Below are 24,857 nucleotides of genomic sequence, written 5' to 3' on the forward strand. Positions count from 1 at the left end.
AAGCCTCTTCTGAATGAGGTGGAGTGACCATGAGGGGAATAGATGGTAGTGATGGGAGTCAGATATAAGCCTCCAACAATAAAAGGTTTTTATAGAAGGAAGGATTGTTGGTCTGGAAACAGTGCTGAGGAATGAGGAGGACATGTCTCCATTCACCAACTCTGGGAGGCATAAGCCATCTCTACAGGTTCTTCAGGGTCATGCCAAGAGGAGCTGGGATTGTTCACTGCAGAGGCTAAGGATTTGGAGAAGTTTGTCAAAAATGGAATAGGAATTCCAGATGGTCCAATGAAAGTGTTGGTGATAAAGGAGGAATAGGGAACTGACAGATGGAATCAAGACTTGCAGAGAAGTCCATACACCATGTGAAGAATGTTAAGCAGGGGACATGACATGGTCAGGCTTGCATTTTAGATAAATCATTCTGATCTGTATGGAAGATTTATTTGAGAGGAGCCACGTTTACAAGAAAGGAGACCATTTAAGAGAATGTTATGACAGTCATGACAAGAATCTCAAGAGTCTGGAATTGAGTAGTAAAAACAGGGTGATTATGATATATGTAGAAGCTCAATCGGCTATAAAAAGTGAAAGAATGAAAATTTTACAATGACTCTCAAATTTCAGGCCTGGGGAACTTGGTGGTTGGTGGGTTCAATGAAAGAAAATAAAATTTATGGGGAAATATATTTAGATTTGAACATTGTGTCAAAGACTAAAGACTTGAGTTGACCCCCAGTATTCATTTCCCCTCTTATATTGTAACAGAATGGCTGATTTTAGTTTGGCACATGGCCACCCAAAATAAAGATAACATTCCACACTTACAGCTAGATGTAGCTAAATGACTCAATTCTGGCTAATGGTCTGTAATATAAATTTGTTGTTTCAAGTTGTGTAAGAAGTGTCCTTAAAAGAAGGGGTGGCATTTTCTTCACTTTTCCTTCCTTCCTGCAGGGGGAATATGGACATAATAGATAGAGCTCTACTAACTATCTTGGACCATAAGTTTAACTTGGCCCAAGAAACTGCAAAAAGCACAGCAGCAAAATAGAAAAAGCCTGGGTCTTTGACATCTTAAACATAAGAAGTAAAAAAAAAATTCTATTTGTTTAAATCACTGTTATTTTGTGACTTTCTGTCAGTCACAGCTGAATCTAATCCTAATAAATACCAGATGCGTAAATTTTGAAGTGTTTGTGGAACTTCAAGGGGGTATACACAGTTGGATATACTGATAGGACAAGAGATCAGTGTTGGCCCTAGCGGCTAGGGCCTAGCCAGTTTGGCTCAGTGGATAGAGTGTCAGCCTGCGAACCCAAGGGTCCCGGATTCGATTCCAGTCAAGGTCTCATACCAAGGTTGCAGGTTCCCCCCCACCCCCCCCCCCCCCCCCCCCGGTCTGGGCCCTGGTCAGGGTGCATGCAGGAGGCAACCAATTGATGTGTTTCTCTCACATTGATATTTCTTTCTGTCTTTCCCTCTCTCTAAAAACCAATGGAAAAATATCTTTGGGTGAGAATTTTAAAAAAAGAGAGAGAGAGATCAGTGTTGGAGACAGGTCTGTGTGGCCAGCATAAAAGGCATTCCCTGAAAGCATGTCCGTGTGATTTTATCCAGTAGCCTTCAGCAGCCTGGATCTAAGAATGAAACGTTAATAATGTTCATTTAGACATTCAGATCTAAATCCATTTTCTAAACACAAGTAAAAGGAGACTGAGAAATCAATATAATTTGTATTTAAAAGATTGCCTTTGAAAATAAAAGATTTACCACAGCTCTTCTTTGTATAATTGGTCACTCTTTATAAGGCACTCAGACCACGTGAGGGTATATCAAAACCCTTTTGTTATGGAGCAATTAGAACTAAAACCAAATGAAGAATAATCTTATATTCCAAATGCAGGACCATGGACATAATAAATAATAAATACTCAGGGAAAACTACACTGACCTTATTTGTAATGTAATTTTGAGCAACGGCATAGACAGAGTAATTCTTTACAGACTCAAAAATAGACCCTTATAAATCTGAAAAAAATATATGAGTTAAATGTGCTAAATGGTTAATCCCATTGTACAAAATATTCTATAAAAAATATTCAGGATCTATTTAAGTGTATTGAAATTTTGAAACCTTTCTTACTATAGTCCCCTTTAGAAGCTGTCACCTCTTCCCACAGTTATTTCAAGCTAGTCTCTTAAAAATCAGAGCCTTAGTTTCAAATATAAATTATAAATAACAAATTTCTTATAATGCTTTTAAATTTAAAGAGCTAAAAGTTGTTCTGTAGTCCTTCAAAGAAAGTTTGAATAAATAAACCAGCACCTACAGGTTTGATTTTGTGGGGTATTAGCACTGATTTTTAAACCCAGACCACCTGGCCTTTTCTCACTACACTTTCAGTATGCGCTCACTCAGGGGTAACAAAAATTATTTTCATATAGATTCAGCAAACTTAATTACGGAAGAAATAGGCCAGTGATGGTGAACCTATGACACGTGTGTCAGAGGTGACACGTGAACTCATTTTTTTGGTTGATTTTTCTTTGTTAAATGGCATTTAAATATATAAAATAAATATCAAAAATATAAATCTTTGTTTTACTATGGTTGCAAATATCAAAAAATTTCTATATGTGACACGGCACCAGAGTTAAGTTAGGGTTTTTCAAAATGCTGACACGCCGAGCTCAAAAGGTTCGCCATCACTGAACTAGGCTATGAAAATAAAAATTACAACATGTATCTCAGCTGGTTAGTAATTGTGTGCTCGTCCCTGGTTAGAAATGGCTTGGCCCCTCATCCCCTCTCTGAGAGCACAGATTAGAAGATAGAAAATGGGGGACCGCCAACATCAGGAATCAAACCCACATTTGCCACTGAAAGAAGATGGAATTCCTTTGTACCTCAAATCCCTGTGGCCTTGGAACCCAGCTGAGTCAGTGACCAGGAACTGAACCCATCTTCATGCTCCGGATACAGAGGCTCTTCATCAAGGAGCATCAGAAACCCAAATGAGTCAGAAACTAATGAAAATAAATTCGTAGAACTTTGAAGTTTGAAAGCTCCTACCAAGGGAGTAAGTGTTCCCAGGAAAAGAGAAGGAGAGGGGGTGAGGAGAGTATCTGATGATAAAACAGGGTTAAGAACCACAAGACCTAGTTTAGTCTTGTTCTGATACTACAGTACTTAGCTGAGTCTGCTTCTTCCTGCATGAAGCAAAGAATTGAACTGGAATGATCTCAATGGTCTCTTCTAACCTTAAAAATATAGATATTGGGGATTACAGATGAATACTATGAATTTAGCAATCTGCTGGATACCTGGTGAACACAGTACATTCATTTATTATCTATTCCTTTTGATCTTGGTTGCCAGAAAGTATTTAACTCAGATGTTTTGCTCTGTGGAAAATTTTCTATCACTACCTCTCTCCAATTGGTGTTGGTTCTTACATTATTTTCTTTGATATTTAGAATGATGTTATTTGCATTTGTAAAAGTGTAAAAGGAAGGTATTCAATGTAAAAATTTCCATTAAGGAATTTTCCATTTTGCAATTAAACATGCTACTGGGTAAAGTATGGTATAGGAAAGTGATTAAATGCATACTAAATCATGTGGCTTGTTAAAAGTTATTTGACTGTTTGGGGTCTCCTAGGATACCTCGTTGTTTTTCCACCAACCCACACATCCTCTACATTCCTAATAGAGCCTTTGGAATCAGCTTGGCTTTTTGAGGTTCTCACCACTCTCTTTCTATGACTTCATCATATCATTAAAAATCTAAAGTTATTTAGCATAATTTAATATATTAGCAAGATCTGTAACCGTATCCAAGGATATAAACTTGTTTGTTGTAACAACTGCCTGAACAGTCCAAAAGGCCATTCAAAGAAAAAAACAGACCATGTCAAATTTTCAGTAGTTTTATTGAAAAATGCCTCTTTTGTTTCAGAAATAAATAATATAAGGCAGTGAAATTCACAATCTGCAGTTAAAATATAAAAGCAGCAATTCTATGTTCATAGTCTTGCAAACATTTCCAACTGCTTTTGATAACTAAGAAACATGTTCTGAAAGAAAAAAAAAAGTTCATACTAAATATACAACACAAACATGCAATTCCATCTCTGCAGAATAATCTGCAATTTGGCATAAATGTTAGTGTGTCTACAACAAGGAGGTTTAAGGCAATATGAAGTTGTATCCAGTTGATACAATCATTTCAGCTACATGGCTTAAGGTTTGCGGTTGTTAAAGCAGATGTATAAGAGCATTCTATGCCATCATGTGTAACAGAAGCTAGAAGAGGAAGATAAATACTTGCGATGCAGTTGACCTTTCCCTCCTTTTTGGTTTAGGAGGGGCATTCCTTGAATCGTGGTGTAATTGAATTGCAAGTAAGTATTGGAAAAGATAAACTGCCCTCTCGAAATATACAGTAGTTCTGGGTCCCAGGACTCACTGTTTAACCTAAGAGTTTCACTGAGGCTGCCCGCTGTGCTAACGAAAGGCACCAGGCACGTTCTCTCCTTGCAGCTTTTGTGAACAGAGTATTTTGCAAGCATTTCAGGGCGAAAGCAAAGACGCCTACAGACTGCGCGCGCGGCTGGCTAGGCTTCCTGCAGAAACAAGGTTCTCTACAGTAAAAAGGGGGACTCTTGGACGAAGCATCGCCGTTAGAAACATCGCAGATACGGTGTGCACTGCTCTATTTGACCTGTCAATGATAATCTCAACACCTCCCCCAGCCTGGCCTCCCTGGGCGCCGTCTCAGGTTCACGGCCCCAGGCCGCGGGGCAGGGCGCGCCGCCAGCGCGCATGGGGAGGATGGTCATGGGCAGGCTCGTCGGCGCCGTAGTCCTCGTACTCCTCAGTCCGCTCCGGCTCCACCGGCACGATGAAGGGCTCGCGCTCAGGCAGGTAGGCCCCGCCCTCGGGCACGTATGGCTCTGTCCGATTCAACATTACAGTTATGATTTGGGAGGTACAGACACAGCAAAAGCTAAACCATCACCCGAGGCGATGGCACTCCAGTCTTAATCTCCTAACTATAAATATATAAATTACAATGTTCTGATTACTAACATTTGCATAGAGAATTTGGTGATGCTCAAATAAAGTGACGGATTTAAAAAAAAACAAAAAACCTTCAAAGATCCAGCAGTAGATACAATCATTGCACAAATACCTGGGAAGGGTCAGACTGGGCCAAAGAACTGTAAACGCAGAACCTGGGTAGGATTTTCGCAAATCCCCAAGTACCTGTTCATGACTTCAACTCCTCAGTTCAGAGAACAGTTTGGAAAGGTGAGGAGGTGAGGGGACGTATTGTTGGCTCCTAGAAACTGAACTCTGAAGGTGAAAATCAGCTATCACCAGGTAATATACAGTACATGACAATTTCTGTGGCTGTCTCCCCCACAGACTGAGTTACAGCTGGTGGGCGAGGAACACCAGTGGCTACAGCGCAACAGGAAGAAAAGAAGTGACTAGAGAACTTTGGTTTGAAAATGGCAAGGACAAAACCCAAATGAGAGTACATGTACAAAGAACAGTACTAATGAGTCGCATGCCCTGAATCAGACACATCGCCAACAAGCAAGACAGAGGAGGAGATTCCATTCGGTGTTATTCCGGCACAGAGCAGGCAGCAGGCTTGGGTGCAGAAGCTCACTGTAGAATTGTTAAGTGATTTTAGTGGACAGGATCACATACAAATCATGTACAAGCCACAATTAGTTTATTATTTACATCAGACATTTCTCTGTAACCAGGTTAATTGTTTTTCTCGAAATGGCACGATCTCCGCTGGTTAGTAGTTTTATTATGCGCCTCTTTCACAGTCGAGGCTCCTCATGGCTGTATGTTTCAACTTTTTTTTTTTTAATAATATTTTTCTACATTATTACTGAAATGCATCAGGCGTATAGACTAACACCACTGCTTTTGTTGCATTCAAGTTAGTATAGAGTCTCCACCCTCCTTTATGATGTTGACCCGGTTCATTAACCATATCTGTGGTGAGATTTCCATACAGACTCATTTCCTAATAAGCATGTGCGCAAACATCTCAGAAACAGGATTTTCATGTATTCAAACTGTAAGCAGCACTGGCGACTTAGAAAATGTTAGCCGGAACCTGAAACAGGTCAAAGATGATAGTTTTAAAAGTTGAATTACTATGCAAAAAACATATATACACATTCATCTAAGTATGTAATGGTTAAAGTATATATACATATATATCCATATATTTCCAGTTATTTGTACATACCATAAGGCAGAGGTAATTTAAATTTATTTTATAACACATTATATTATAATTTTGTGAATGGGTTGTATGAGAAATGTACATTAAGATTAATTATAACTTTGGCCAGATGTAAGTTCTCACATAAATATATAGATATATAGATATTTAGATATTCAACTACTCATGCACTATTTGCTAGTAGCCAATCATATCAAACAGCAGTATCATTTTTAAAACTTGCAAGATGCTTGAGGGTGCACTGATGAAAAGGTCACCACTGACCACAGCATGACTTTCTTACTTCCAGATCAGCATATGTCTGTCCCCTGTCCCCACAGTCCCAAAATCAGACATATGAGAATTGAAACACTGGAATTTCATTACTCTTTTTAAAAATTACTTTCCAGATCTTATAAATATTATTTCTACAATGTGAGTGAACTATTGTCAGTTGTCTGCATCATGTTATCAAATGCTAGTTTGCCTACACATTAGATTCCCAAAACAAATATATATGTGTGTGTGTGTGTATGTGTGTGTATTCTTAGCATTCTACAATTTTATTCAACAAATCACTGCTCCCAATCTTTAGGTTAGGAAGAAAAAAGTCAATTGGTAGCATTCTTTGAACTTCTAGGGGAAATAAGGAGAGTTTTATTATGTGACTTGGTAATTGCAGAAATATTGGAAGGGAGAGAAAATAGTTATTTAACTCCTAACAGTGAAGTAATGGTGTATGCTTTGAGAGAGAACAATATTACTGCATAATCAAAACACACAACTGGAAGAGTTGCTTGCTATCTTCAAGAAATACTCAAATCAATCTTCCTTCAATCCTACGGCACTTCATTTCTATAAAGGTCCTTTATTCAGGTGAATTTGGGTTCCTACAATGACAACCACATACCTGGATAGCCTTGCCCGTTGTATGGGATGCTGGCACACTGGGATGAGTCACAGTATCCAGGAGGACCTGGGGGTCCTCGGATACCCAAGTTTCCAGGACGACCAGGGGGGCCTGGAGGACCTCTGGAACCTGTGGACCCTGGTGGACCCGTTCTGGATTCTCCTTGTGGACCTAGTGTGGGTTGAAACAAATATTTCTCCTCTTGTTAAATACATCTCCTGAGGCCGTCAGCAATACTTTGGCCCCTCCACTGCCTCAAGACTAGGCGGCTCCCTACTGTATGGTAAGAAAATATTTCCTTACGAAATCACCAATATGAACCTAAGTCTGGAAATTTCTTACCAGTGATTCATAAGAGTTAAAGACAGAAATCTAACTACTTCAATGATTTCATTCCAAGAAAACGGACTGAGCAAGAATGAAGCCCAACTAAAGATATCGATGAATTCTCTGCTTGCTCCTACTCTCACAGAGATAAGACCACCTGAAGGAAATGGCTCTATTAGCCACATTAGACTGCCGGGAAAACACGGAAGTACCCGCTCCATACTTCTGAACTATGTGAGGCAATGTCATGTCTACATCGAGTGGTACTTACAGCTAACATAAACCTAAATATATTACCATTAGGGTTGACCTTGGGTTGCAAGGGTCTCATGGACACTATCATGAATAAAAAAATTCATTTTCAACCCAGTAAAAGAAATGCATAAAACAACTAGATAACTATTTCTTTCCAAAGCGTCAATAAAGAACCTGTAAGTGAAATCTGGTGATGTCTCTCTCCAACTTTTTAGTGAGAATACTTTTTTTTTAGTCTACTAGCAACATCTTGAAGAATACTAGAAAAAAACAGGAAGTGATACCATTCTTAAAAGCTATGAGGCCAAACAAAACAAATTAAGAATTGCATCAAAAAGAAAACAGCAACCCTCTGTGTCACTGAAACTCAATCCTTCACATATTAAAGTGGCAGTGAATGCTTAAGAGAACACAGGCAAACATTTTTTGAGCAAAGAGAACATAAAAATGAGGAGGTTATACGAGTTCAACTTCTTGCTAAAGTATGAAAATACCATGATGATAGCCATGCCTGAAGCTAACATGATGAGGTTGTGAATCTCTTGCGGGTAAGGGAGCTGTATGCTCTCCCAGTAGTTACACTGTATTATTTTATGTACCAGCAGACCTACCTGGGGGGCCAGGCGGACCTCGAGCCCCTGGAGACCCAATACCCCTTTCGCCTTTCTCTCCTGGCAAACCTAAGGAAGGACAAAAAGATAAAGCACAGGAGGAAAATGATCAGGAAACATGCAGTCTTCCTTTTAACTGGTATTACCTGATTCAAGTCATTGACTTCCCTCAGTGAAAGCACAACCCAGTTTTTCACAGAAGTTCACTCTTTAAGCCAGATTCTTTCTAGACATTTGTGTAATTCCAGACTCATGGCCAGGAAACAAATGTGGCTACACATCAGGGGAAAAATTATTTGAAGAAAACAAACACATCTAATATATATTTTTAGAAACAGTTGTTACAAACAGAAATCAAATAAAGAGTTACAGCTCGTTGAAAAATATCTTATCTTTAGCAGCCCTATTTGTGCAACATCCGAGCCATCAGAATTACAGAAATATCTAGGTTTTCTATGGAATGTTAACTGCAACTTTGACAAAATCAGTACCCAAAATCCTGAAACATCTGGAATCAGATAAGACTATTTTTCTTCTTTTCCTCCTATGACACTTATCTATCATGAAATTAAAGTGAAAAAAACATGTAAGAGCAGTGCCAGGCTCTGAATAAAAGAACAACAACAAAAAAATTGGATCTAAAACTGTACATTCAGTTGCTGCCCAACTCTTGCCAGTCACAACAATTAACAAGCTTCTAGTGCCTGATTTAGTTTGCCAAGATACAGGTTTTTCCCATTAACAACAACCAGAAATTCACATGATCTTTACTAAGATCCTAAGCTATGGGGCTCTGTGGCTTGTAGCCACCTAAACAAGACAGGTTCAGGGACCATAGCTCTTCTGGGACTGTTCAAACTGTTGCCAAGTTCAGTCTTCTATGCACTTTTTAACATCCCCAGGCTCCTACACGTGTAGTTCCTTCCTTTATGCTCATGCTGCAGCCAGATACACCTACCTCGTTCCCCCGGGGGACCCTGCATGCCCGGCGTGCCTGGGAAGCCTGGTCGCCCCCCAGGTCCGGGTTCTCCCCTGGCTCCTGCGCTGCCCGGGGGACCTGGAGGACCTGGTGGGCCGGGCTGGTTCCGATTGGAGTGGTAATCATTTGGAATCTGATTTAGCATTTGATTGAATCTGTTCATCTGACCTATGAATAGAAATAACACTTGTTAGTAAGAACCCTAATAAGGGAGAGATGAGAGGGTGAAATTGTTTTCTCTTAGTATCTAGTGAAAGACATCTCTATCCCTCCCCTGTCCAAGGGGCATTCCAACCTGAACCCTAAAAATAAAACTCTCCAGTCACCAAGGACAAACTGATCTCTGATAAATAATTGTCTCCACAAAATACCAACCAAGTAGGCCACCAGGCTTACTATAAAGAAAAATGAGTTGTGGAAGTTTACTATGGCTCTGATAGAAACCCCTGAGATTTGCCCGACAATGTCACTCAAAAGAAAAACTTTTTTAAAGTAAGAAATGATGCCATGATTGTGTGTACACAAGGCAATGATCATTAGGATTTAGTGTAAACTGAAGTTGCCTGTTGGATATGTTGAAAAATGCAGATTTCTGGGCCTCATCTTCAAAGACAATGATTCACCAGGTTTAGAGTCTGGCCCAGCAACCCTGGCTTCTAAAAGCAACATAGGTGCCTCTACTGCAGGTGTTCCCAGGGCAGCACTTCAAGATACAGCGATTAAAACTTCCGAAAGAGGGAACCCGAGTTTAAGGCCACACGTGGTGTTCAGGCACTGAACTTTATGAATAAACTTAATGGGCCTCATGGAATATGAAGAAAGAGTCTGTAAAAAGTAGGAGGCAATACTAAAATGTCCCCGCCGAGATGGACTTTCTGTGATTAAACTGGCCTGGGTGGGTGGGCCTCCTTCCTTAAAGTCATACAACAACTGAAAGGTTTTAACTTGAAAGATCCAATCGCTGCTGCTTCCAGATATGCCCAGATGGACGAAGATCACTGAAAATCCTACAATATGGAAACTGAAAAAGCCCCTTTAAAATGTGATTTTGTATCAAACCAAATGTAAGGATAACTGCCTTTATTTTACCTTAAGTTATTATTTTATCTTCAGGACAATCATTAAAATATCACTAACCGGCTACAAAATTGACAATGTATAAAAAAAAAGAGAGAGAGAGAGAGATCATCAAAAATGAAATAGAAGCATACATCTTAGAAAATTTATGACTTAAACTTTGCATTTTCCTGCAATTAAATAAAAACTTTTCATACATCAAAAAGAAAGAAATTTACCATTTATCAATTGTTCACAGACTTGTCTTGCAACTGCCCGCATCATGTTCTGAGAAGCAATGTCTCCCTTGTTAATTAAATCAATGAGAATCATTAGCATATTATTTCTATAGTTTCAGACTTCAATGTTTTACACACAAAATAAATGTATGTCACATTTTAAGAAATACATACTCTATCGCCTTTCTCTCCTTTCAATCCAGAGGCACCCTAAAATGCAGGAATTTCATGTATTAGAAAGTGACAAACATGATCTAAAATGATTCATGAACAAACATGATGATGAAGATCTGCTTTCTAATGAATTAGCAAAATGACACCACAGTCACATCAATGTTATTCACATTGTCTCGTCTATAAAAGCAATCTAATTCCCTCTCTCACCTCCTTCCCTGGGAAGCATATGACCTCCGAAAGAGTGCTGAGATGTGAATTTGAGGATAACAATTTAAAAGTTATGAACTATGCATACATTTTATGATGCCATTCACAATACAGGCCTGGAACTGAAATGCATGTGAAAATTGCTCTTGTACCATTGTATTTTCTTTTATATCACCATAGCTGGGTAACTCAGCTGGTTATTGCGGATTCTCCATGACTTTCATCTTGATTCAGTTCCAGTAAGAACTGTTGAGCTTTTGTCAATTCCCTAACTAAACATATAACTACTTCCAGTGGTTTTTTTGTGTGCATTGAGTATAAAAGGAACCACATGTCTTCCTTATTAGATAATTCAATCCAAATGGTGGTCCCACATCCAAACACAACTACAGAATATTTGTCCCTGCTCTGTCAGGCCTCTCATGGGCCATGAGAGGATCCTGGGAAAGTTTTCCTTATAGTGCAAGAAGTTTTTGTGTTTTAGTAATGAACTTCCAGGCTGCCAACTGCTGTCATAGAAGGAACATCTGAACTATTGAAAAATCTGATCGTCAGATAATATATCCCAAACCAAACCACATCTTACAGTCTCCAATACTTTTGCCTGAATGACTCCAATATCCTCCTAACTGGTCTTCCTGCTTCCTGGATTGCCCTCCTAGAGCCTATACTCCACACAGAAGCCAGACTGACATTTTTAAAAGGAAAATAAGATAATGTCACTCTTTTGGCTCCAAGGACCTCTTGTGACACTTAGAATAAAAGAATTCCTTCTCATTGGCCAGATGATCCACATAATCACCTCTGCTCAGCTCTCTGACATGATCTTTCATTTCTCTCTCCTTCACGCCCTTGATTTTGGGTACCCAGGGCTCTCCACTATTCCTTTCATATACCAGATTCCTTCTTCATTCGGGGCTTTTATTCATGCTGTTCCTAGAGCCTAGAATCCCCTTCCCACTGCTCTCCAAATAGCTTGCTTCCTCAATTCATTTCACCGCCTCCAACAGGCTCTGACTACTATGTCTAAAATAGCCACCTCCCTGCCATCACAATTACTCTCTAGCCCTCAGTCTGTCTCTGTTTTCTTCACATCACTCATCATCACCAGAAATATTTATGTACATGTTTTTGGTCTATATCCCCCACTAGAATCTCCACGAGGGCAAGGAATTTGTCTTGTTTACTCTTATATCCCCAGACCCTAAACCATTGACTAGCTCATTTAGGCACTAAACAAGTAGGTGTTGAGTAAATAAATAAAAATAGTCCATAAGCAGTTTTTGAAAACATCCACTGTACCACATCAGGTGTTGTAAGTTAGCAGGAAGATATCAGCTGGTTATAACAGCTAATGACATAACTGGTGTGCTGCAAGAATTTTTAAACTATGCAATACCTGAGTAGTCAGGGACACTGATCTCTTTTCCCTTAGATTGTCAAATAAAAAAAATGACAACAGCCATCATAACAATAGCCATACAGTATGAATAAATCAAAATTATACCTATGTTGTTGTTTTTTTGTCAGATCGGCAAAAAATAATTATATATTTTGGTGTGTCAGAATTTTACTAATTAGTTGATATGCGCCACGAAATGAAAAAGGTTGAAAATAGCTGACAATAGCTAACTAATTGAATCAAGGTCTCTCCTAACACCTCTGCTACCTACTTTGGTGAATAGAAATGAAAGGTAAGATAGAATAGATAAGAAAAGAAGAGGCAACTTGCCACCTTAAAGGACAAGAAAAATTAAAAGAAAAAGGTCAATAAGGTCCAAATAAATGTTACAAGTTACAATCATAAGGTAAACTAGAGTTAGGCTCTCCCTTTGCCAAAAGTACCAGACACTGTTAATGGAAACATATTATTATTGACTTTGGAGCCTTAAGTAAATTTCAGGGATTTTTTTTTTTTTTTTACATTTTCTGCTATTTTGATATCGTTCCTGGTGGTGTTGGGCTTTTTTAATTCACTGCCACTCTGAGATTGTTCTGGTATAGAGGGTGTGTGGAAGTCATTGTCATTGCCAGGATCTAAGGTCACATTTCAAGTCAAGGAAGGGCCAGTTTCCTTCAGGTTTCCAGCGGCAGCCATCAGTTGCATCAGGAAGAGTCTTGTGTGAGACTCTTCGGTCACAACAAAACAAAATGGAACCCTGAATGGGCAGAAGAGTTCCATGTACTTTAAACTGCTCTTATGATGTTTCTGCCATGATTCATTGAGGAAAAGAGAGTAATAAGATCATATGTTCGGGTACACACAGATTATAAAGTACTTCAGGAGTCCTTTAATCTTTACGTTGCTTGTTTAATTGTATGTAAACATAAAAAGCAACCAATGTTTCATAAAGATTCTACCCTAAATTTGAATGGCATTAAAAAAGTTTTTTAAACTCAGGTTTTTGTCAGTTGGACAATACTTAAGAAAACAGAAGTCCAGTCTGGAGAGCAGTAATAGTTGGACTCAATTATCTTTAGGGTAACTTTTTTATATTTCAGAATTCTATTTGGACAAGATATATCCACAATTCATATGCAAAATAAGGAAGAACTTGTAAAGTACGTGAAGCCCAATAGCCACTACAAATACTTCTGGATATGTTAAGGACGCCAAATTCAGTTCTGGAGATACTAATACCAAATATAGTAGATGGTATGCACAATACCATCTCAATGACTATTTTAACCAAAACACCTGACTAAAGGAAAGTTAAAGCGGACATAAATTGGGCAGTATAAAAAAGTAAAATAGCAGATTCGATCAATGCTTTCAATTCTGGGACTAATGTTCTTAGCATCCTCGAGGAAAGAGAACAGAGCAAGTGGTCTGGCTGGATGATTCTGCCCAGGGTAACGTCCGCACACTCCCTATGGAAGCACCATGCACCACCATCATGTATTTTTCTATGTTAAGCAGCATAGCACTCCTAAATAAAGAGAATCATTCTGCTGACCCCGCTTAAAGTGTTAATACAGTGCAGAAATATGTGTCTTGGCTCATCATCCCTTTCTCCTTTTAAAGAAACCCTATAACCACAGTTTTCATCCCAGAATATTCTAACTCAGAGAGAAAAACTTTAGAACTAGTACCAAGTTAATTCCACTGGTTTGGCATGGTTTCGACAAACACTTCAAACACATTACAGCAAAGAGAACATACATATGCCGGAGCCTTCAGTGTCCTCATTATTGAAGGCAACAGTGAAATAACTGCAGACGTGCAAGCGGTCCACTTACTGGCCTGCCGTGGTCTCCGGGCTTGCCTGGTTTCCCACTCGGTCCTGAGACTCCTGGGGAGCCTGGGGTTCCCTACAGCACGCAGGTCGGGAAAGAGGATGATATGATGAAATTAAAATCCCGTCTAAAGTAAACTAGTAAAGTGGCAGCTTTAAAAGCTTTTCAATGAAGCAGACTATAATCACATTTTCAGGAAGAGGAAAACCAAACTTTAAGTTGACACAAAGAGAAACAAATCTTGAAAATTCCCATTTAATTTTTATTGACTGTATAGTTCTAAAATAAATATTTAGGCCATTTGAAATATATATATATATATATATATATATATATATATATATATATATATATATCTCAGTTTTACAATTCACAGACTGTGATCTCAGTAAATTGGTACAAAGTGACGCTGCAGAAAGCAATTCCTGTTTTTTAGTGTATTTCTATTACATATCCAGACAAGCCATCAAAAGACAGCAGCGCAAACTTTGGCTGGGGAAGAAATGAAGAAGGTAGCCAGTTTTTTGCTAAGTTTGGCATCATTGTGGCAGAGTCTCCCCTTGTCTGCTGGAAATTGCACTCTCAGCCTAGAAATTCACTTTTTCTTTGGTGCATTCTCCACATTTCCACTTCCTTCTGTCACATCAGCACCCTTCACCCCATCAAAACCATAAGAATTTCTCCCTGTTTCTTTTAACCCAGCTTCAAGACACATTAGTCATCTTTTGTAGAATATACAGGGTGAGCCCTAGCTCAGTGGATACAGTGTCAGCCCTCAGATGGAAGGGTCCCAGGTTCGATTCCAGTCAAGGGCATGTATTTGGTTGCAGGCTTGATCCTCAGCCCTGGTAGGGGCGTGTGCGGGAAGCAACCAATAGATGTGTCTCTCTCACACCGATATTTCTCTCTGTCTCTTCCTTCCACTCTCTAAATATCAGTGGAAAAATATCCCTGGGTGAGGATTAACACAACAACAAAAAAGAATACACAGGGTAGGGCAAAAGTAGGTTTACAGTTCTGAGTATATGAAACAATTTATTCTTGTATCATTACTTATTAATTATTGTATTTTTCCGTATGAATGACTGTAAACCTACTTTTACCCACCCTTGTATATAATACCTATTAAGCAATACATTATGTTCTAAAGCCTAAAATTTCCTTAAAATGAAATAATCAGATTTGGTAAAATAATTAATCCTTTACTTCCTCAATTATGCAAATTTTAAGCTCTGTAGTAAATACTTTAGATTAAAGTTTACTATACAGTTAAACTCCCCCTTACCTGAAAATATATGTATTATAAATAAATTAGATTATTTTAACATATGCTATGGAATCTGTATACCCTACCATTATACATGAAAACCTCCATCATCTTAAACAATTTAACTATGATCTCACTGGAGGCAGGCATACAGATGCCACTTGCAAATCATTGGCTTTAGTATTGTCCCCAAAGATCTTAATTAGAAGACCTACTTGAATAAAACTTAATTCCTCAGAATGACTGATAACTATGCAGTAATAAATGTCCTGAAAACTAAAATATCATAGACCACAGATCCTTAAAATTGTATAACAGGAAGTAACCAGTCAGGTCATAAAATGCCACAACTCAATGTGGGGATGTGGAGACTAAGGCACTAATAGCTAGTGACCAAGTTATTTAGGGATATTTTCCTATTTTTCAAATATAACTTGATTAAAAAACAAAACTGTATTTTAACACATCTGTTTCCTCTAACCCAGTGGTTCTCAACCTTCCTAATGCCACGACCCTTTAATACAGTTCCTCATGTTGTGGTGACCCCCAATTTCATTGCTACAAATTGAACATAATTAAAGCATAGTGAATAATCACAAAAACAATATGTAATTATATATGTGTTTTCCGATGGTCTTAGGCGACCCTGTGAAAGGGTCGTTCCACCCCCAAAGGGGTCGTGACCCACAGGTTGAGAACCGCTCAGTTTTGATTTAGGAAAATAAAAACTAAATGGCAACCCCAATTGTGTACCCCCCAGCACGGGAGCCAGGTTACCAGGCTCTTCTCTAGCAAAGTGGAAAGACAGCGACATAACGAATCCTGTTCTTACCGGTGGCCCAGGTGGACCCCTGGGTCCCATTGCACCATCTTTTCCAGTAAAGCCCTATTGAAAAAATAAAATTAATTAGAGGGTAGTGAGAGAATGACCACGTGAAAAGGAAAAATGCTAAACAGGTTGCTAAGCATGAAGGGTGACGAATTTAACCCAATTTGCTGTTTGCAGGTCATCTTGCAATATAAAGGCAAATATACTACAAAAAAGAAAAACACTTTCAAATTTAATTTAATGCCTTTCACTGAATACTTAATTTCTATACTCATTCATTTATGAAGTTATAAATACAATCATTTTGAGTCAAATTCATCTTCTGCAAAGAAAACATTTCTTTCTTAAAGATACTAGCTTTTGCTTTTGTAAGAGTATAAAGTCTAAAGGAAAAACTAACCCTTTCTACTGCACAGTCCATGTCCACACACTGGCCCAGGAAGGATAAAAATGGGATGAAAGATGTGTTGCTGAGAAAAGCACGCGGTCTCATAAAAGAGGAAAGAGAGCCCAAGCAACTGATTAGTAAACTCCCTTGCTCATTCCCAGAGCAATGGCCAGGGCAGGACTTGTGAAGTTTCCATTCCTGATGAACTCTCCTTCGCCCAAAAAAGGAGGCGATGAAGAACCCGCTCCATCAGAAACAAAGAAAAACCTCAATCATGTAAAATTTTTTTAGTGGTCCATCTCTCCTCATCTCACAGAGAAGGCCAGACCGGCATTGGTGTCTGCTTGACTGGGAAGGAGAGATCTGTCTCAGGAGCCCAGCGCATCTCCACACAGGCTCACTCTTTGGCTGTCTCGCCCCATCTCCATCCAGTGCCAAATGACCTCTGTCTGGAATGAGTCACTGCGACCCAGCTAGCATCCATCCCAATAGCAGGTCTCTGAAATCCAGCCGAGGATTTCTGAGTCAGATCATTTTTTATGGTTGTCGCATTCCTCTGTTGAAGGAGATGTTTGTCTCATTTTCTGCAGAGAGTAAGAGTGATAATTTCATCCATATTCCTCGATTCTAGCAAAAATCAGGAACATTTGGATTCAGTATCCATGTTTCCGTTGATTTTATAATAGGAAGTTTAAATTATTTCTTTAAAATGGTGCTACATATATTCTACTATAAAAATTTCTGAAAATCTTTTTCAGAAAATTATAGAGATAAAAATTTCAAACTATTTTCTGGAAGATCTAATCCTGCTTAAGGAAAAAACAGATTCCAACTTCATCTGCTGTAACGTCAACACTGCTTCTGAGAGCCACTTAAGCAAAAATGTGCTGGTAGTAGTATTGCTTGAGCAGTTTGAATGGGTTTTCTTCCATCTGAATTTCTCCAAATGCTATAGAGGGCATGCCCTTTTTTTCTCTTTCTTTCTTTCTTTCTTTCTTTCTTTCTTTCTTTCTTCCTTAACTATCATATTTCTAAATAACCCTTCTTTAGTCAGCCTAAGAACATTTTATTTTTTCCAGCTTTGTTGAGGTATAATTGACAAAAGTATCTATAAATTTATGGTGTATAAGGTGATACAATCAAGAAAATCACCTTAATCATGATTATATCCATCACCTCACATAGTTAATTTTTGAGTGTGCTGAGAACATTTAAGATCTACTCTATTAACAAATTTCAATATACAATATAGAATTATCGGCTATAGTCACTATATATACTAAACTAGACTGTAGATCTCCAGAACTTATGCATCCTGCATAACTGAAATTTTGTACCCTTGACCAAAATCTCCCCATTGTCCCCTCTGTCTGCCTCTGGCAACTATGATTCTCCTCTCTGCTACCCTGCGTTCAACTCTTCTTTAGATTCCATACCTAAATAAGATTATGCAGTATTTGTCTTTTTGTGTTTGGCTTATTTCACTCAGCATAATCCTCCAGGTTCATCCATGTTGTCCCAAAAGACAGGACTTTCTTATTTTTCAAGACTGAATAGCAGTCTATTCTACATATATTACAATTCTTTGTCCACTCAATGAACACCTAGGACTGACCAACTATCAGGAGAAACATATGTTTAACTTGTCCTCAGAAGGACTCTCCACTGAGGCAGCTGCAGATCTTTGTGCTATAACTTTTTCTTTATTGTCAAAGCTCTGGCAGTTACTGCTGCTTGCCCTCATGGAAGGGGGGCTGAAGAGACTTATGGCTGTCTTCATAGATACGCACGTATCCAGTACATATGGTACTTTTGTTACTTTTTAACACTCCCCAAAGCTATGTCTTGTTTTGAAAATTGTCTGTGTTGAAGACAACCCATGCATTCTGTTCCTAGCAACTCCACCTTGGTGACAATCTTCCTTCTCCACCATGATCCTTTGGCTTGCTCTCCTGAGCGTTCTCTTCTTCTACCACAGGGTTTGAGTTTTGTTCTTTCTTTCTCTCTCTCTCTCTCTTTTTTTTTTTTTTTTTTTTTTTTTTTTTTGCTAACATGCTAACATGCTTGCACCCAAAGTCTACCTAACTTTCCAAAATCATGTTCTATCAGTACTGTACTTTCAGTATTAGTAGTAGAAAACTAAGTGGTAGATAGGTGTACAAGGCTGTGAGGAAAAGAGTGGAATGATTTTCTGAAAAATCTCCTTGCCCTAGGAGACCTGGGTGGCCTCACCACAAAGTTGGATTCTCAGATTAGAATCTGAGAGTGAAAAGCAGAATCCTTCCCACTCCCTCATTTTTCAGGGCAGCAGTGACAGTGGTGATGGCTGCTGATTTCCAGGTCAGAGAGAGCATGTCGATGGGGTTTGCTCTGGCGACCCACCATGTCTGCATGAAGCCCACACTGGGTGGTGGCAATGGGCCCAATAGTTTTCAGTAGTAGCAGCTGCAAGCAATTCAGCCCATCATCACTTCTTGTATGTTTTTGGTTTTGTTTTCTAATTGAGTAGACTGACTCTTGCAATCTCACTATTGTCTTTTATTGTTAAATAAGAATTTTTAAAAAACTAATTCCAGTTTCAAGAGTCAGGAAAAAATGCATACACACACACACACACACTGATGTGTGTGTGTGTGTATATTGTTTTATATAGATAGATAGATAGATAGATAGATAGATATAGATATAGATTAGATAGATATAGATATAGATATAGATATAGATATAGATATAGATATCTATCGATAGATAGATAGATAGATAGATAGATAGATAGATAGATAGATAGATATCTCCAGGTACCAGACTCACAGAGAATACCATTTTCTCTTTGACCTCTCTCCTCTCCCAAACTCTAAAATAGGCATAGGAGCAAATAAAATTCATTGCCGTATCATTCACCATTTGGTGTTATCTGGGAAAATCCTCGCTTCATCTGAATGACCTCCTTCCATCCAGCGGTGTCTTGGAGGTATTAAGGTAAGCAAGTCAATGCTTTCAATGACAGCTCTTACAGCACCAAGGGCCCTCTCAGATTCTGCTGCTAGTCATATGCTTTAACTTTTGATTAGGCAGAATACAGACTACTCTCAGACTGTTGTCTGAACCATAGTATGCTAAAAAGCCCTTAGTTCTTTGTTCTGAGCAATTCTAAAATCTCATTAAAATATTCATGAATTTTTATGAAACCAAATATTTCTATAATATTAAATAGAGCATAGAAGCCCTGTTTACTGTACTTATACTAGAAAATATTGGGTTTCCTGCACTATTTTCATAGTAAGTCAAGAGCAAATCTGAAATCTATCACTAATGAGCAAAATTCCTACTAAATACCATTTGCCTATCCCATCATCAAGGCCTAGGTGATACTTGAGTTCTAAAGATGTAGAGAGGAGGTGCTGACTTCGAAAAAAAGTGCCCAGAAAATAAAGATTATTCTCTTACATAAGAGCTGCCTCATAACAAAGATTTTAATTTTAAGATTTAAAACAATCTGTAATACTATGAACAATAAAAAAATATATTTAAAAAGTTAAAAAAGCAAGAAAACAAAACAATTTGGTAGAATTCTTAAATCTCTTGCTAATCAGCTGAAATTCCTTTTATGGATTTCTTTTTCTAAACCTGATAAGTTAAAAAAATTTCCAAAATTAAAATTTCAAAGACTCTCCTCAAGTCCTGCCATTTTGTTTCATAGACCTTGAGATTGATCTGATGTTGGTTGAGCCACTGATAATTGTTTTTCAGTCTTCCACAAAATATGTGAATTCTGCTTTCCAGCAAAGCAAATGAATTGTGGAGGGTTCTTAATTAATAAGCAGCAAGGAGATATCATTTTCAGCATAATCGTAGCTTGCCCAAGAAAACTTACTCGATCTCCTGGTGGTCCCATGGGTCCTGGTGGGCCAGGTAGTCCTGGGGTTCCCTATATGAAAAGAAAGACAGTAATGTACTTCCTGTGTGGAAAAAGATACTTGTTATTCCCCCCCCAATTTTTTTTTATAAGAAAGGAAGTTCAGGGGGCTTCTGAACAGAAACAGAAAGCCAGAAGCAAGCACAGTGTCAGCCATGTTGTAGGTACTTAGTCATCAAGCAGGTACCTGACCTGACAAGCATAGACTTAAAGATTAAGACCAGAACATGAAATGGAAATAATGTGAAGGACACAGCCAGGCTTCTGCTTTGCAGCTTAACCTCGGTTCACCGTCGGAGGCAGTACAAAGGCAGCTTGTCAAGTAACACTTGACAAGTGAAAGGAAAGGTAACTTCAAGAACAACTCACTGCTCGGCCCGGAAGTCCTGGCTCGCCAGCGTCGCCCTTCATCCCTTGGCGACCCTAGAGAAAGCAGCGGGAACAGTTCCCAGGCGTTTCACAGAGATTAAGTGGAAAAGGAAGACATGAGTCATCTCTGAGATCTCCATCACTTCATAAATCCAATGTAAGAATATTTTTGAAGGGAGATGAATACATCACTTTTGGTATTGATGCTCACTCTTTAAACTACAAATGCCATACTATAATTTTCATTTATAATGCTATGGGATAATTTTATATGATTATGGGATAATATGCCTACTTTAAAAGAACATCCTTTAACATAAGGGAATTTCATTGAAATAAAATTTGAAGGGAGAAAGTTATTTTATCTTAATATATTTAATTTGGTGCTAATATTAATAGATATTCAATGAAATGTCCTAAGAAGATAACATAAGTTGGTACTTATTACTACTTGTTTGAAGACACTTCTTACAAAGGAAAGCTGAATTAATTAAAACCGATAATTTAATAGTAGTAGTAAAAGAAAAAAAAAGGTAAAGCCTCTACAACTTTCTTTTGGACATAAGAAGCTCACAGTAGATGCATTCAACCCTCTTGAGAAAGAAAGCCCTGTTCCTTCACATGTCTCATTTCTAGCTATATCTAATATAGATTTGATTTTCTTTAAATGCCAAAAAAAGTAATCTATCTTCCTAAAAGTGAGTTTAGACTTAAATTTAAGAACTATGTAGTTATTGTATTCTTATTCGTAAAGTATATTTACTTTATCTTAATATACAGAAAAAGTTAAATACAATATGAGTCTTAAAAGGTAAAACATCCTTTATAATTCAGATCAGCATTTAAAACAAAATATGAGCCTCTAAAGGTCAAACATCCTTTTTAGTTCCGATTAGCATTTTAAAATGTTTAAAGAAGTAATGACCTAGATAAACAATGCAAGCTTGCCTTGAGGTCGTAGGTTTAAGAAAAGGACTTTAGGGCAGCCACAGATTTAAAGCAATTTCAAAGTCTTCAGGATGTTGAAGGATATATGTATTATTTATTTTAAAAATTTTATAGGTCAAAGAAGTAGAGTAATTTTTGTCTACACAGTTATACATTATTACATATACTATTTACATGTCTGAAATCATAGTCCTCATAGGAAGTTATCTCAATGACTAACTGTTGAGTTCTCTGAGAAAACATTCGATTTGGCAAAATATAGTAAAAAAATGTTCCAGTTAAATTCAGTGTTAATCTGCCATCCTCACTTAACACAGAAAGCCTTTGTACTTACTTGTTCTCCCGGAATAGAGAGTCCGTTGGGTCCCTGGGGACCTGGAGGACCCTGGGGGCCTGGAGGACCTGAATCCCCACGAGGACCAGGGGGCCCCTAAAACACACAAGGAAGAAACAACCACAGGGTCATGTAATACTCATCCAGTGCCTCCCTAACCTCAAAACACCACCATATAACTCTTCATATAAGAACAACTGGAAAATGAAATAAATTCACAAGGATACTTAAATTTCCAAAACTCCTATTAGAAGTACATTTTTTGAAGTAAAACATATTGACTATGATGTATTCAGATATTTATATTCATAAACTCATGAGATCAAAATTCAAATGTGATTGGATTTGGTTTATTTTAAGCTAGTCCTGAATTCTCTTAGACTTGGGCTTATTTCTGGAACTGACATGTATATGAATCAAGCAAGGAGCAGAGAGCCACTGAGTAGACGCTCTGTCCTGAAGCTTCTTTGCAATGAGTCTAGGTGTGAAGGGCACAAACTTGGAGTCAGACAGACCTGGGTTAGCATCCCAGCCTCACCCTTTCCTGACTGACTTAGTTTATCATTTGTGAGATTACGACAAAAGCTACACATTATCTTCATAAAATATGCCCCTTAAAAAGCTTGAGGTGGTTTATGGAAGACCAGTGTGAAACTGGTCAGAGGGGCAGGTGACCCCCAGCAAACGCACATGTGGCTGCCCAGCTCTTTCTCTGAGACAGGTGTAAGGAGGAGCAGCAGACCTGTCCCCAACCCTCCCCAGCTCTCTCATGGGATTCTGCCCCCTGTGGGGTCTTCTGATTGATGGCTGGGTCACCCCGTTTCCACATGTTGCAGCAGAGCCCATAGGTTCTGCAGATTCCCATGTGCAATTCCTACAGCAGTGACACACCCTAGACATTTATTTCTCTGGTCCATCATTTTGACATCCAAAGACAAGGCAGAGATGATATATTGCCTAAGGCACACTAAACATGAACTGACTTGCTCAAGGTCACACACCCCCTTAGCAGAAGTTTGAACAACCAGCCTTCAACATACAGATGAACATTTGAATGCACTCTGAAATATACTTACCACTGCCCCATTGATACCTCTTTCACCTCTGGGACCTTTAGCACCAGGTCCTCCCTAAAATACACAGTAAGAACACATTTCAGGGCAAATGCAAGGAAAGTAGGAAAAAGTTGATACGTAAAAACTGTTTCAAGAAGCAGCGTCTTGTCCAATCAATACTTCTGTAGCTACTTACAAAATACTGAAGTAAAGACTTTATATCCCACAAATAAGTGGGGAAAGGGAATTTCAAAACCTTGTACATCCTACGTGTCTCATTTTTACATTGTGAACTTTCTTAATTGTTAGCAAATCTTGAAGTTTATTTGAAAATGTGAGGTTTACTGGAAAAAAACAAGCATTATTTAAATACAGCAAAGAGAAAGTTCAGCTTTGGAATTAGATGCATGCATTCTTCAGGGGAAATAATATACAAAAAGAAGAGTATCTTGGATCACTCAGAATCTCGGAATATGTAGTTCAGTAACAGGAATTCAGAGACTACTGACCAAAGAAGAAATAAATGTGGTAGTGATATCTAATAATGTTATCTTACAATGAGAGAAAAACATCTCTACTTCTCAAAAACATTTAAGTCACGTTGGGATATAATTTTATGATTACAAATATACATCAGGTAAATCACTATTAATAGAAATTATGGTAATTCCAGTGACATTCTGATTCTGTACATGAGAAGCTGGCTTATAATTAATCTAAAATCAATTTACATTTTTTGTTATAACCTCTGTATAGTAAAATTGGGTATTATAAGAATCTCTGAGCTGTTTCTATGTTAATTAATCATATTCTTAAAAGAGGCCATTAGAAGAATGACTACCACTTCTCAAAACCAGCCCAGCTCAGATGTTGGATTGATAAGAGCAAAGGGTTCCACGTTGATTAATGAGACATATCACTGCAATCTTCAATGTTTTGTCTACACTTTCTTGGTCTCCCCTCCCCCATAAATAGATGTAGACTTTATCTTATCATTCCAGTTACTCTAAACCCCAATACTTTCACCCAGAGTTTATATCATCACATATATAACATCTTCATATGTTATTCCCATATATCCTTGCTCTAAACAAATTGTTCTTGGGTTAGCCACTCAACTGTGGTTCCATAACATCTACAGAAGAAGCTTTTAGGAGATGTAAGGAATTTTTAGAAGCATGTGATTACAGATGGAAACCCAGATTCACATCTTTAAGAGAAAAGTTCTTAAATATGAAGCCGGTTTCATTCATTCCTGCATGTTCAAATGTGTTTGAATTTTCTTCTTGTATTACTCCACTAAAATATAACACAAAAGTGGTCTGCAATATGGCGTGCTCTGTTCCAGAAAATGTGGATGGCTAGAAGCATTTTATGCAAAAGAATACATGGAACAGACAGCAGAATCTCAGAGGAGAGTGTGGGAGCGGGGTGTGGATCAACCAAAGAACTTGTATGCATATATGCATAGCTCATGGACACAGACAATGGGGT

General features: G+C 38.2%; 1 protein-coding gene across 1 annotated transcript in view; it reads right to left on the bottom strand.

Moving 5' to 3' along the window:
• Positions 1 to 4,650: 4,650 nt before the first annotated feature.
• The window catches only part of COL12A1 (collagen type XII alpha 1 chain), a 111,783-nt gene continuing 91,576 nt past the window's right edge, over positions 4,651 to 24,857 (bottom strand). The window contains exons 55-66 of the mRNA XM_081094710.1: positions 23,385 to 23,438; positions 22,309 to 22,404; positions 21,027 to 21,080; positions 20,616 to 20,669; positions 16,357 to 16,410; positions 14,261 to 14,332; positions 10,811 to 10,846; positions 10,637 to 10,703; positions 9,321 to 9,509; positions 8,363 to 8,431; positions 7,170 to 7,340; positions 4,651 to 4,958 (exon numbers count right to left, since the gene is read on the bottom strand). Of these exons, the coding sequence (XP_080950836.1) occupies positions 4,786 to 4,958; positions 7,170 to 7,340; positions 8,363 to 8,431; positions 9,321 to 9,509; positions 10,637 to 10,703; positions 10,811 to 10,846; positions 14,261 to 14,332; positions 16,357 to 16,410; positions 20,616 to 20,669; positions 21,027 to 21,080; positions 22,309 to 22,404; positions 23,385 to 23,438 (1,089 nt within the window). The 3' untranslated portion in view covers positions 4,651 to 4,785. The remainder of the gene's footprint in view (positions 4,959 to 7,169; positions 7,341 to 8,362; positions 8,432 to 9,320; positions 9,510 to 10,636; positions 10,704 to 10,810; positions 10,847 to 14,260; positions 14,333 to 16,356; positions 16,411 to 20,615; positions 20,670 to 21,026; positions 21,081 to 22,308; positions 22,405 to 23,384; positions 23,439 to 24,857) is intronic.

This window comes from Myotis nattereri, assembly GCF_964212035.1.
Source record: "Myotis nattereri genome assembly, chromosome: 6".
Taxonomy (NCBI): domain Eukaryota; kingdom Metazoa; phylum Chordata; class Mammalia; order Chiroptera; family Vespertilionidae; genus Myotis; species Myotis nattereri.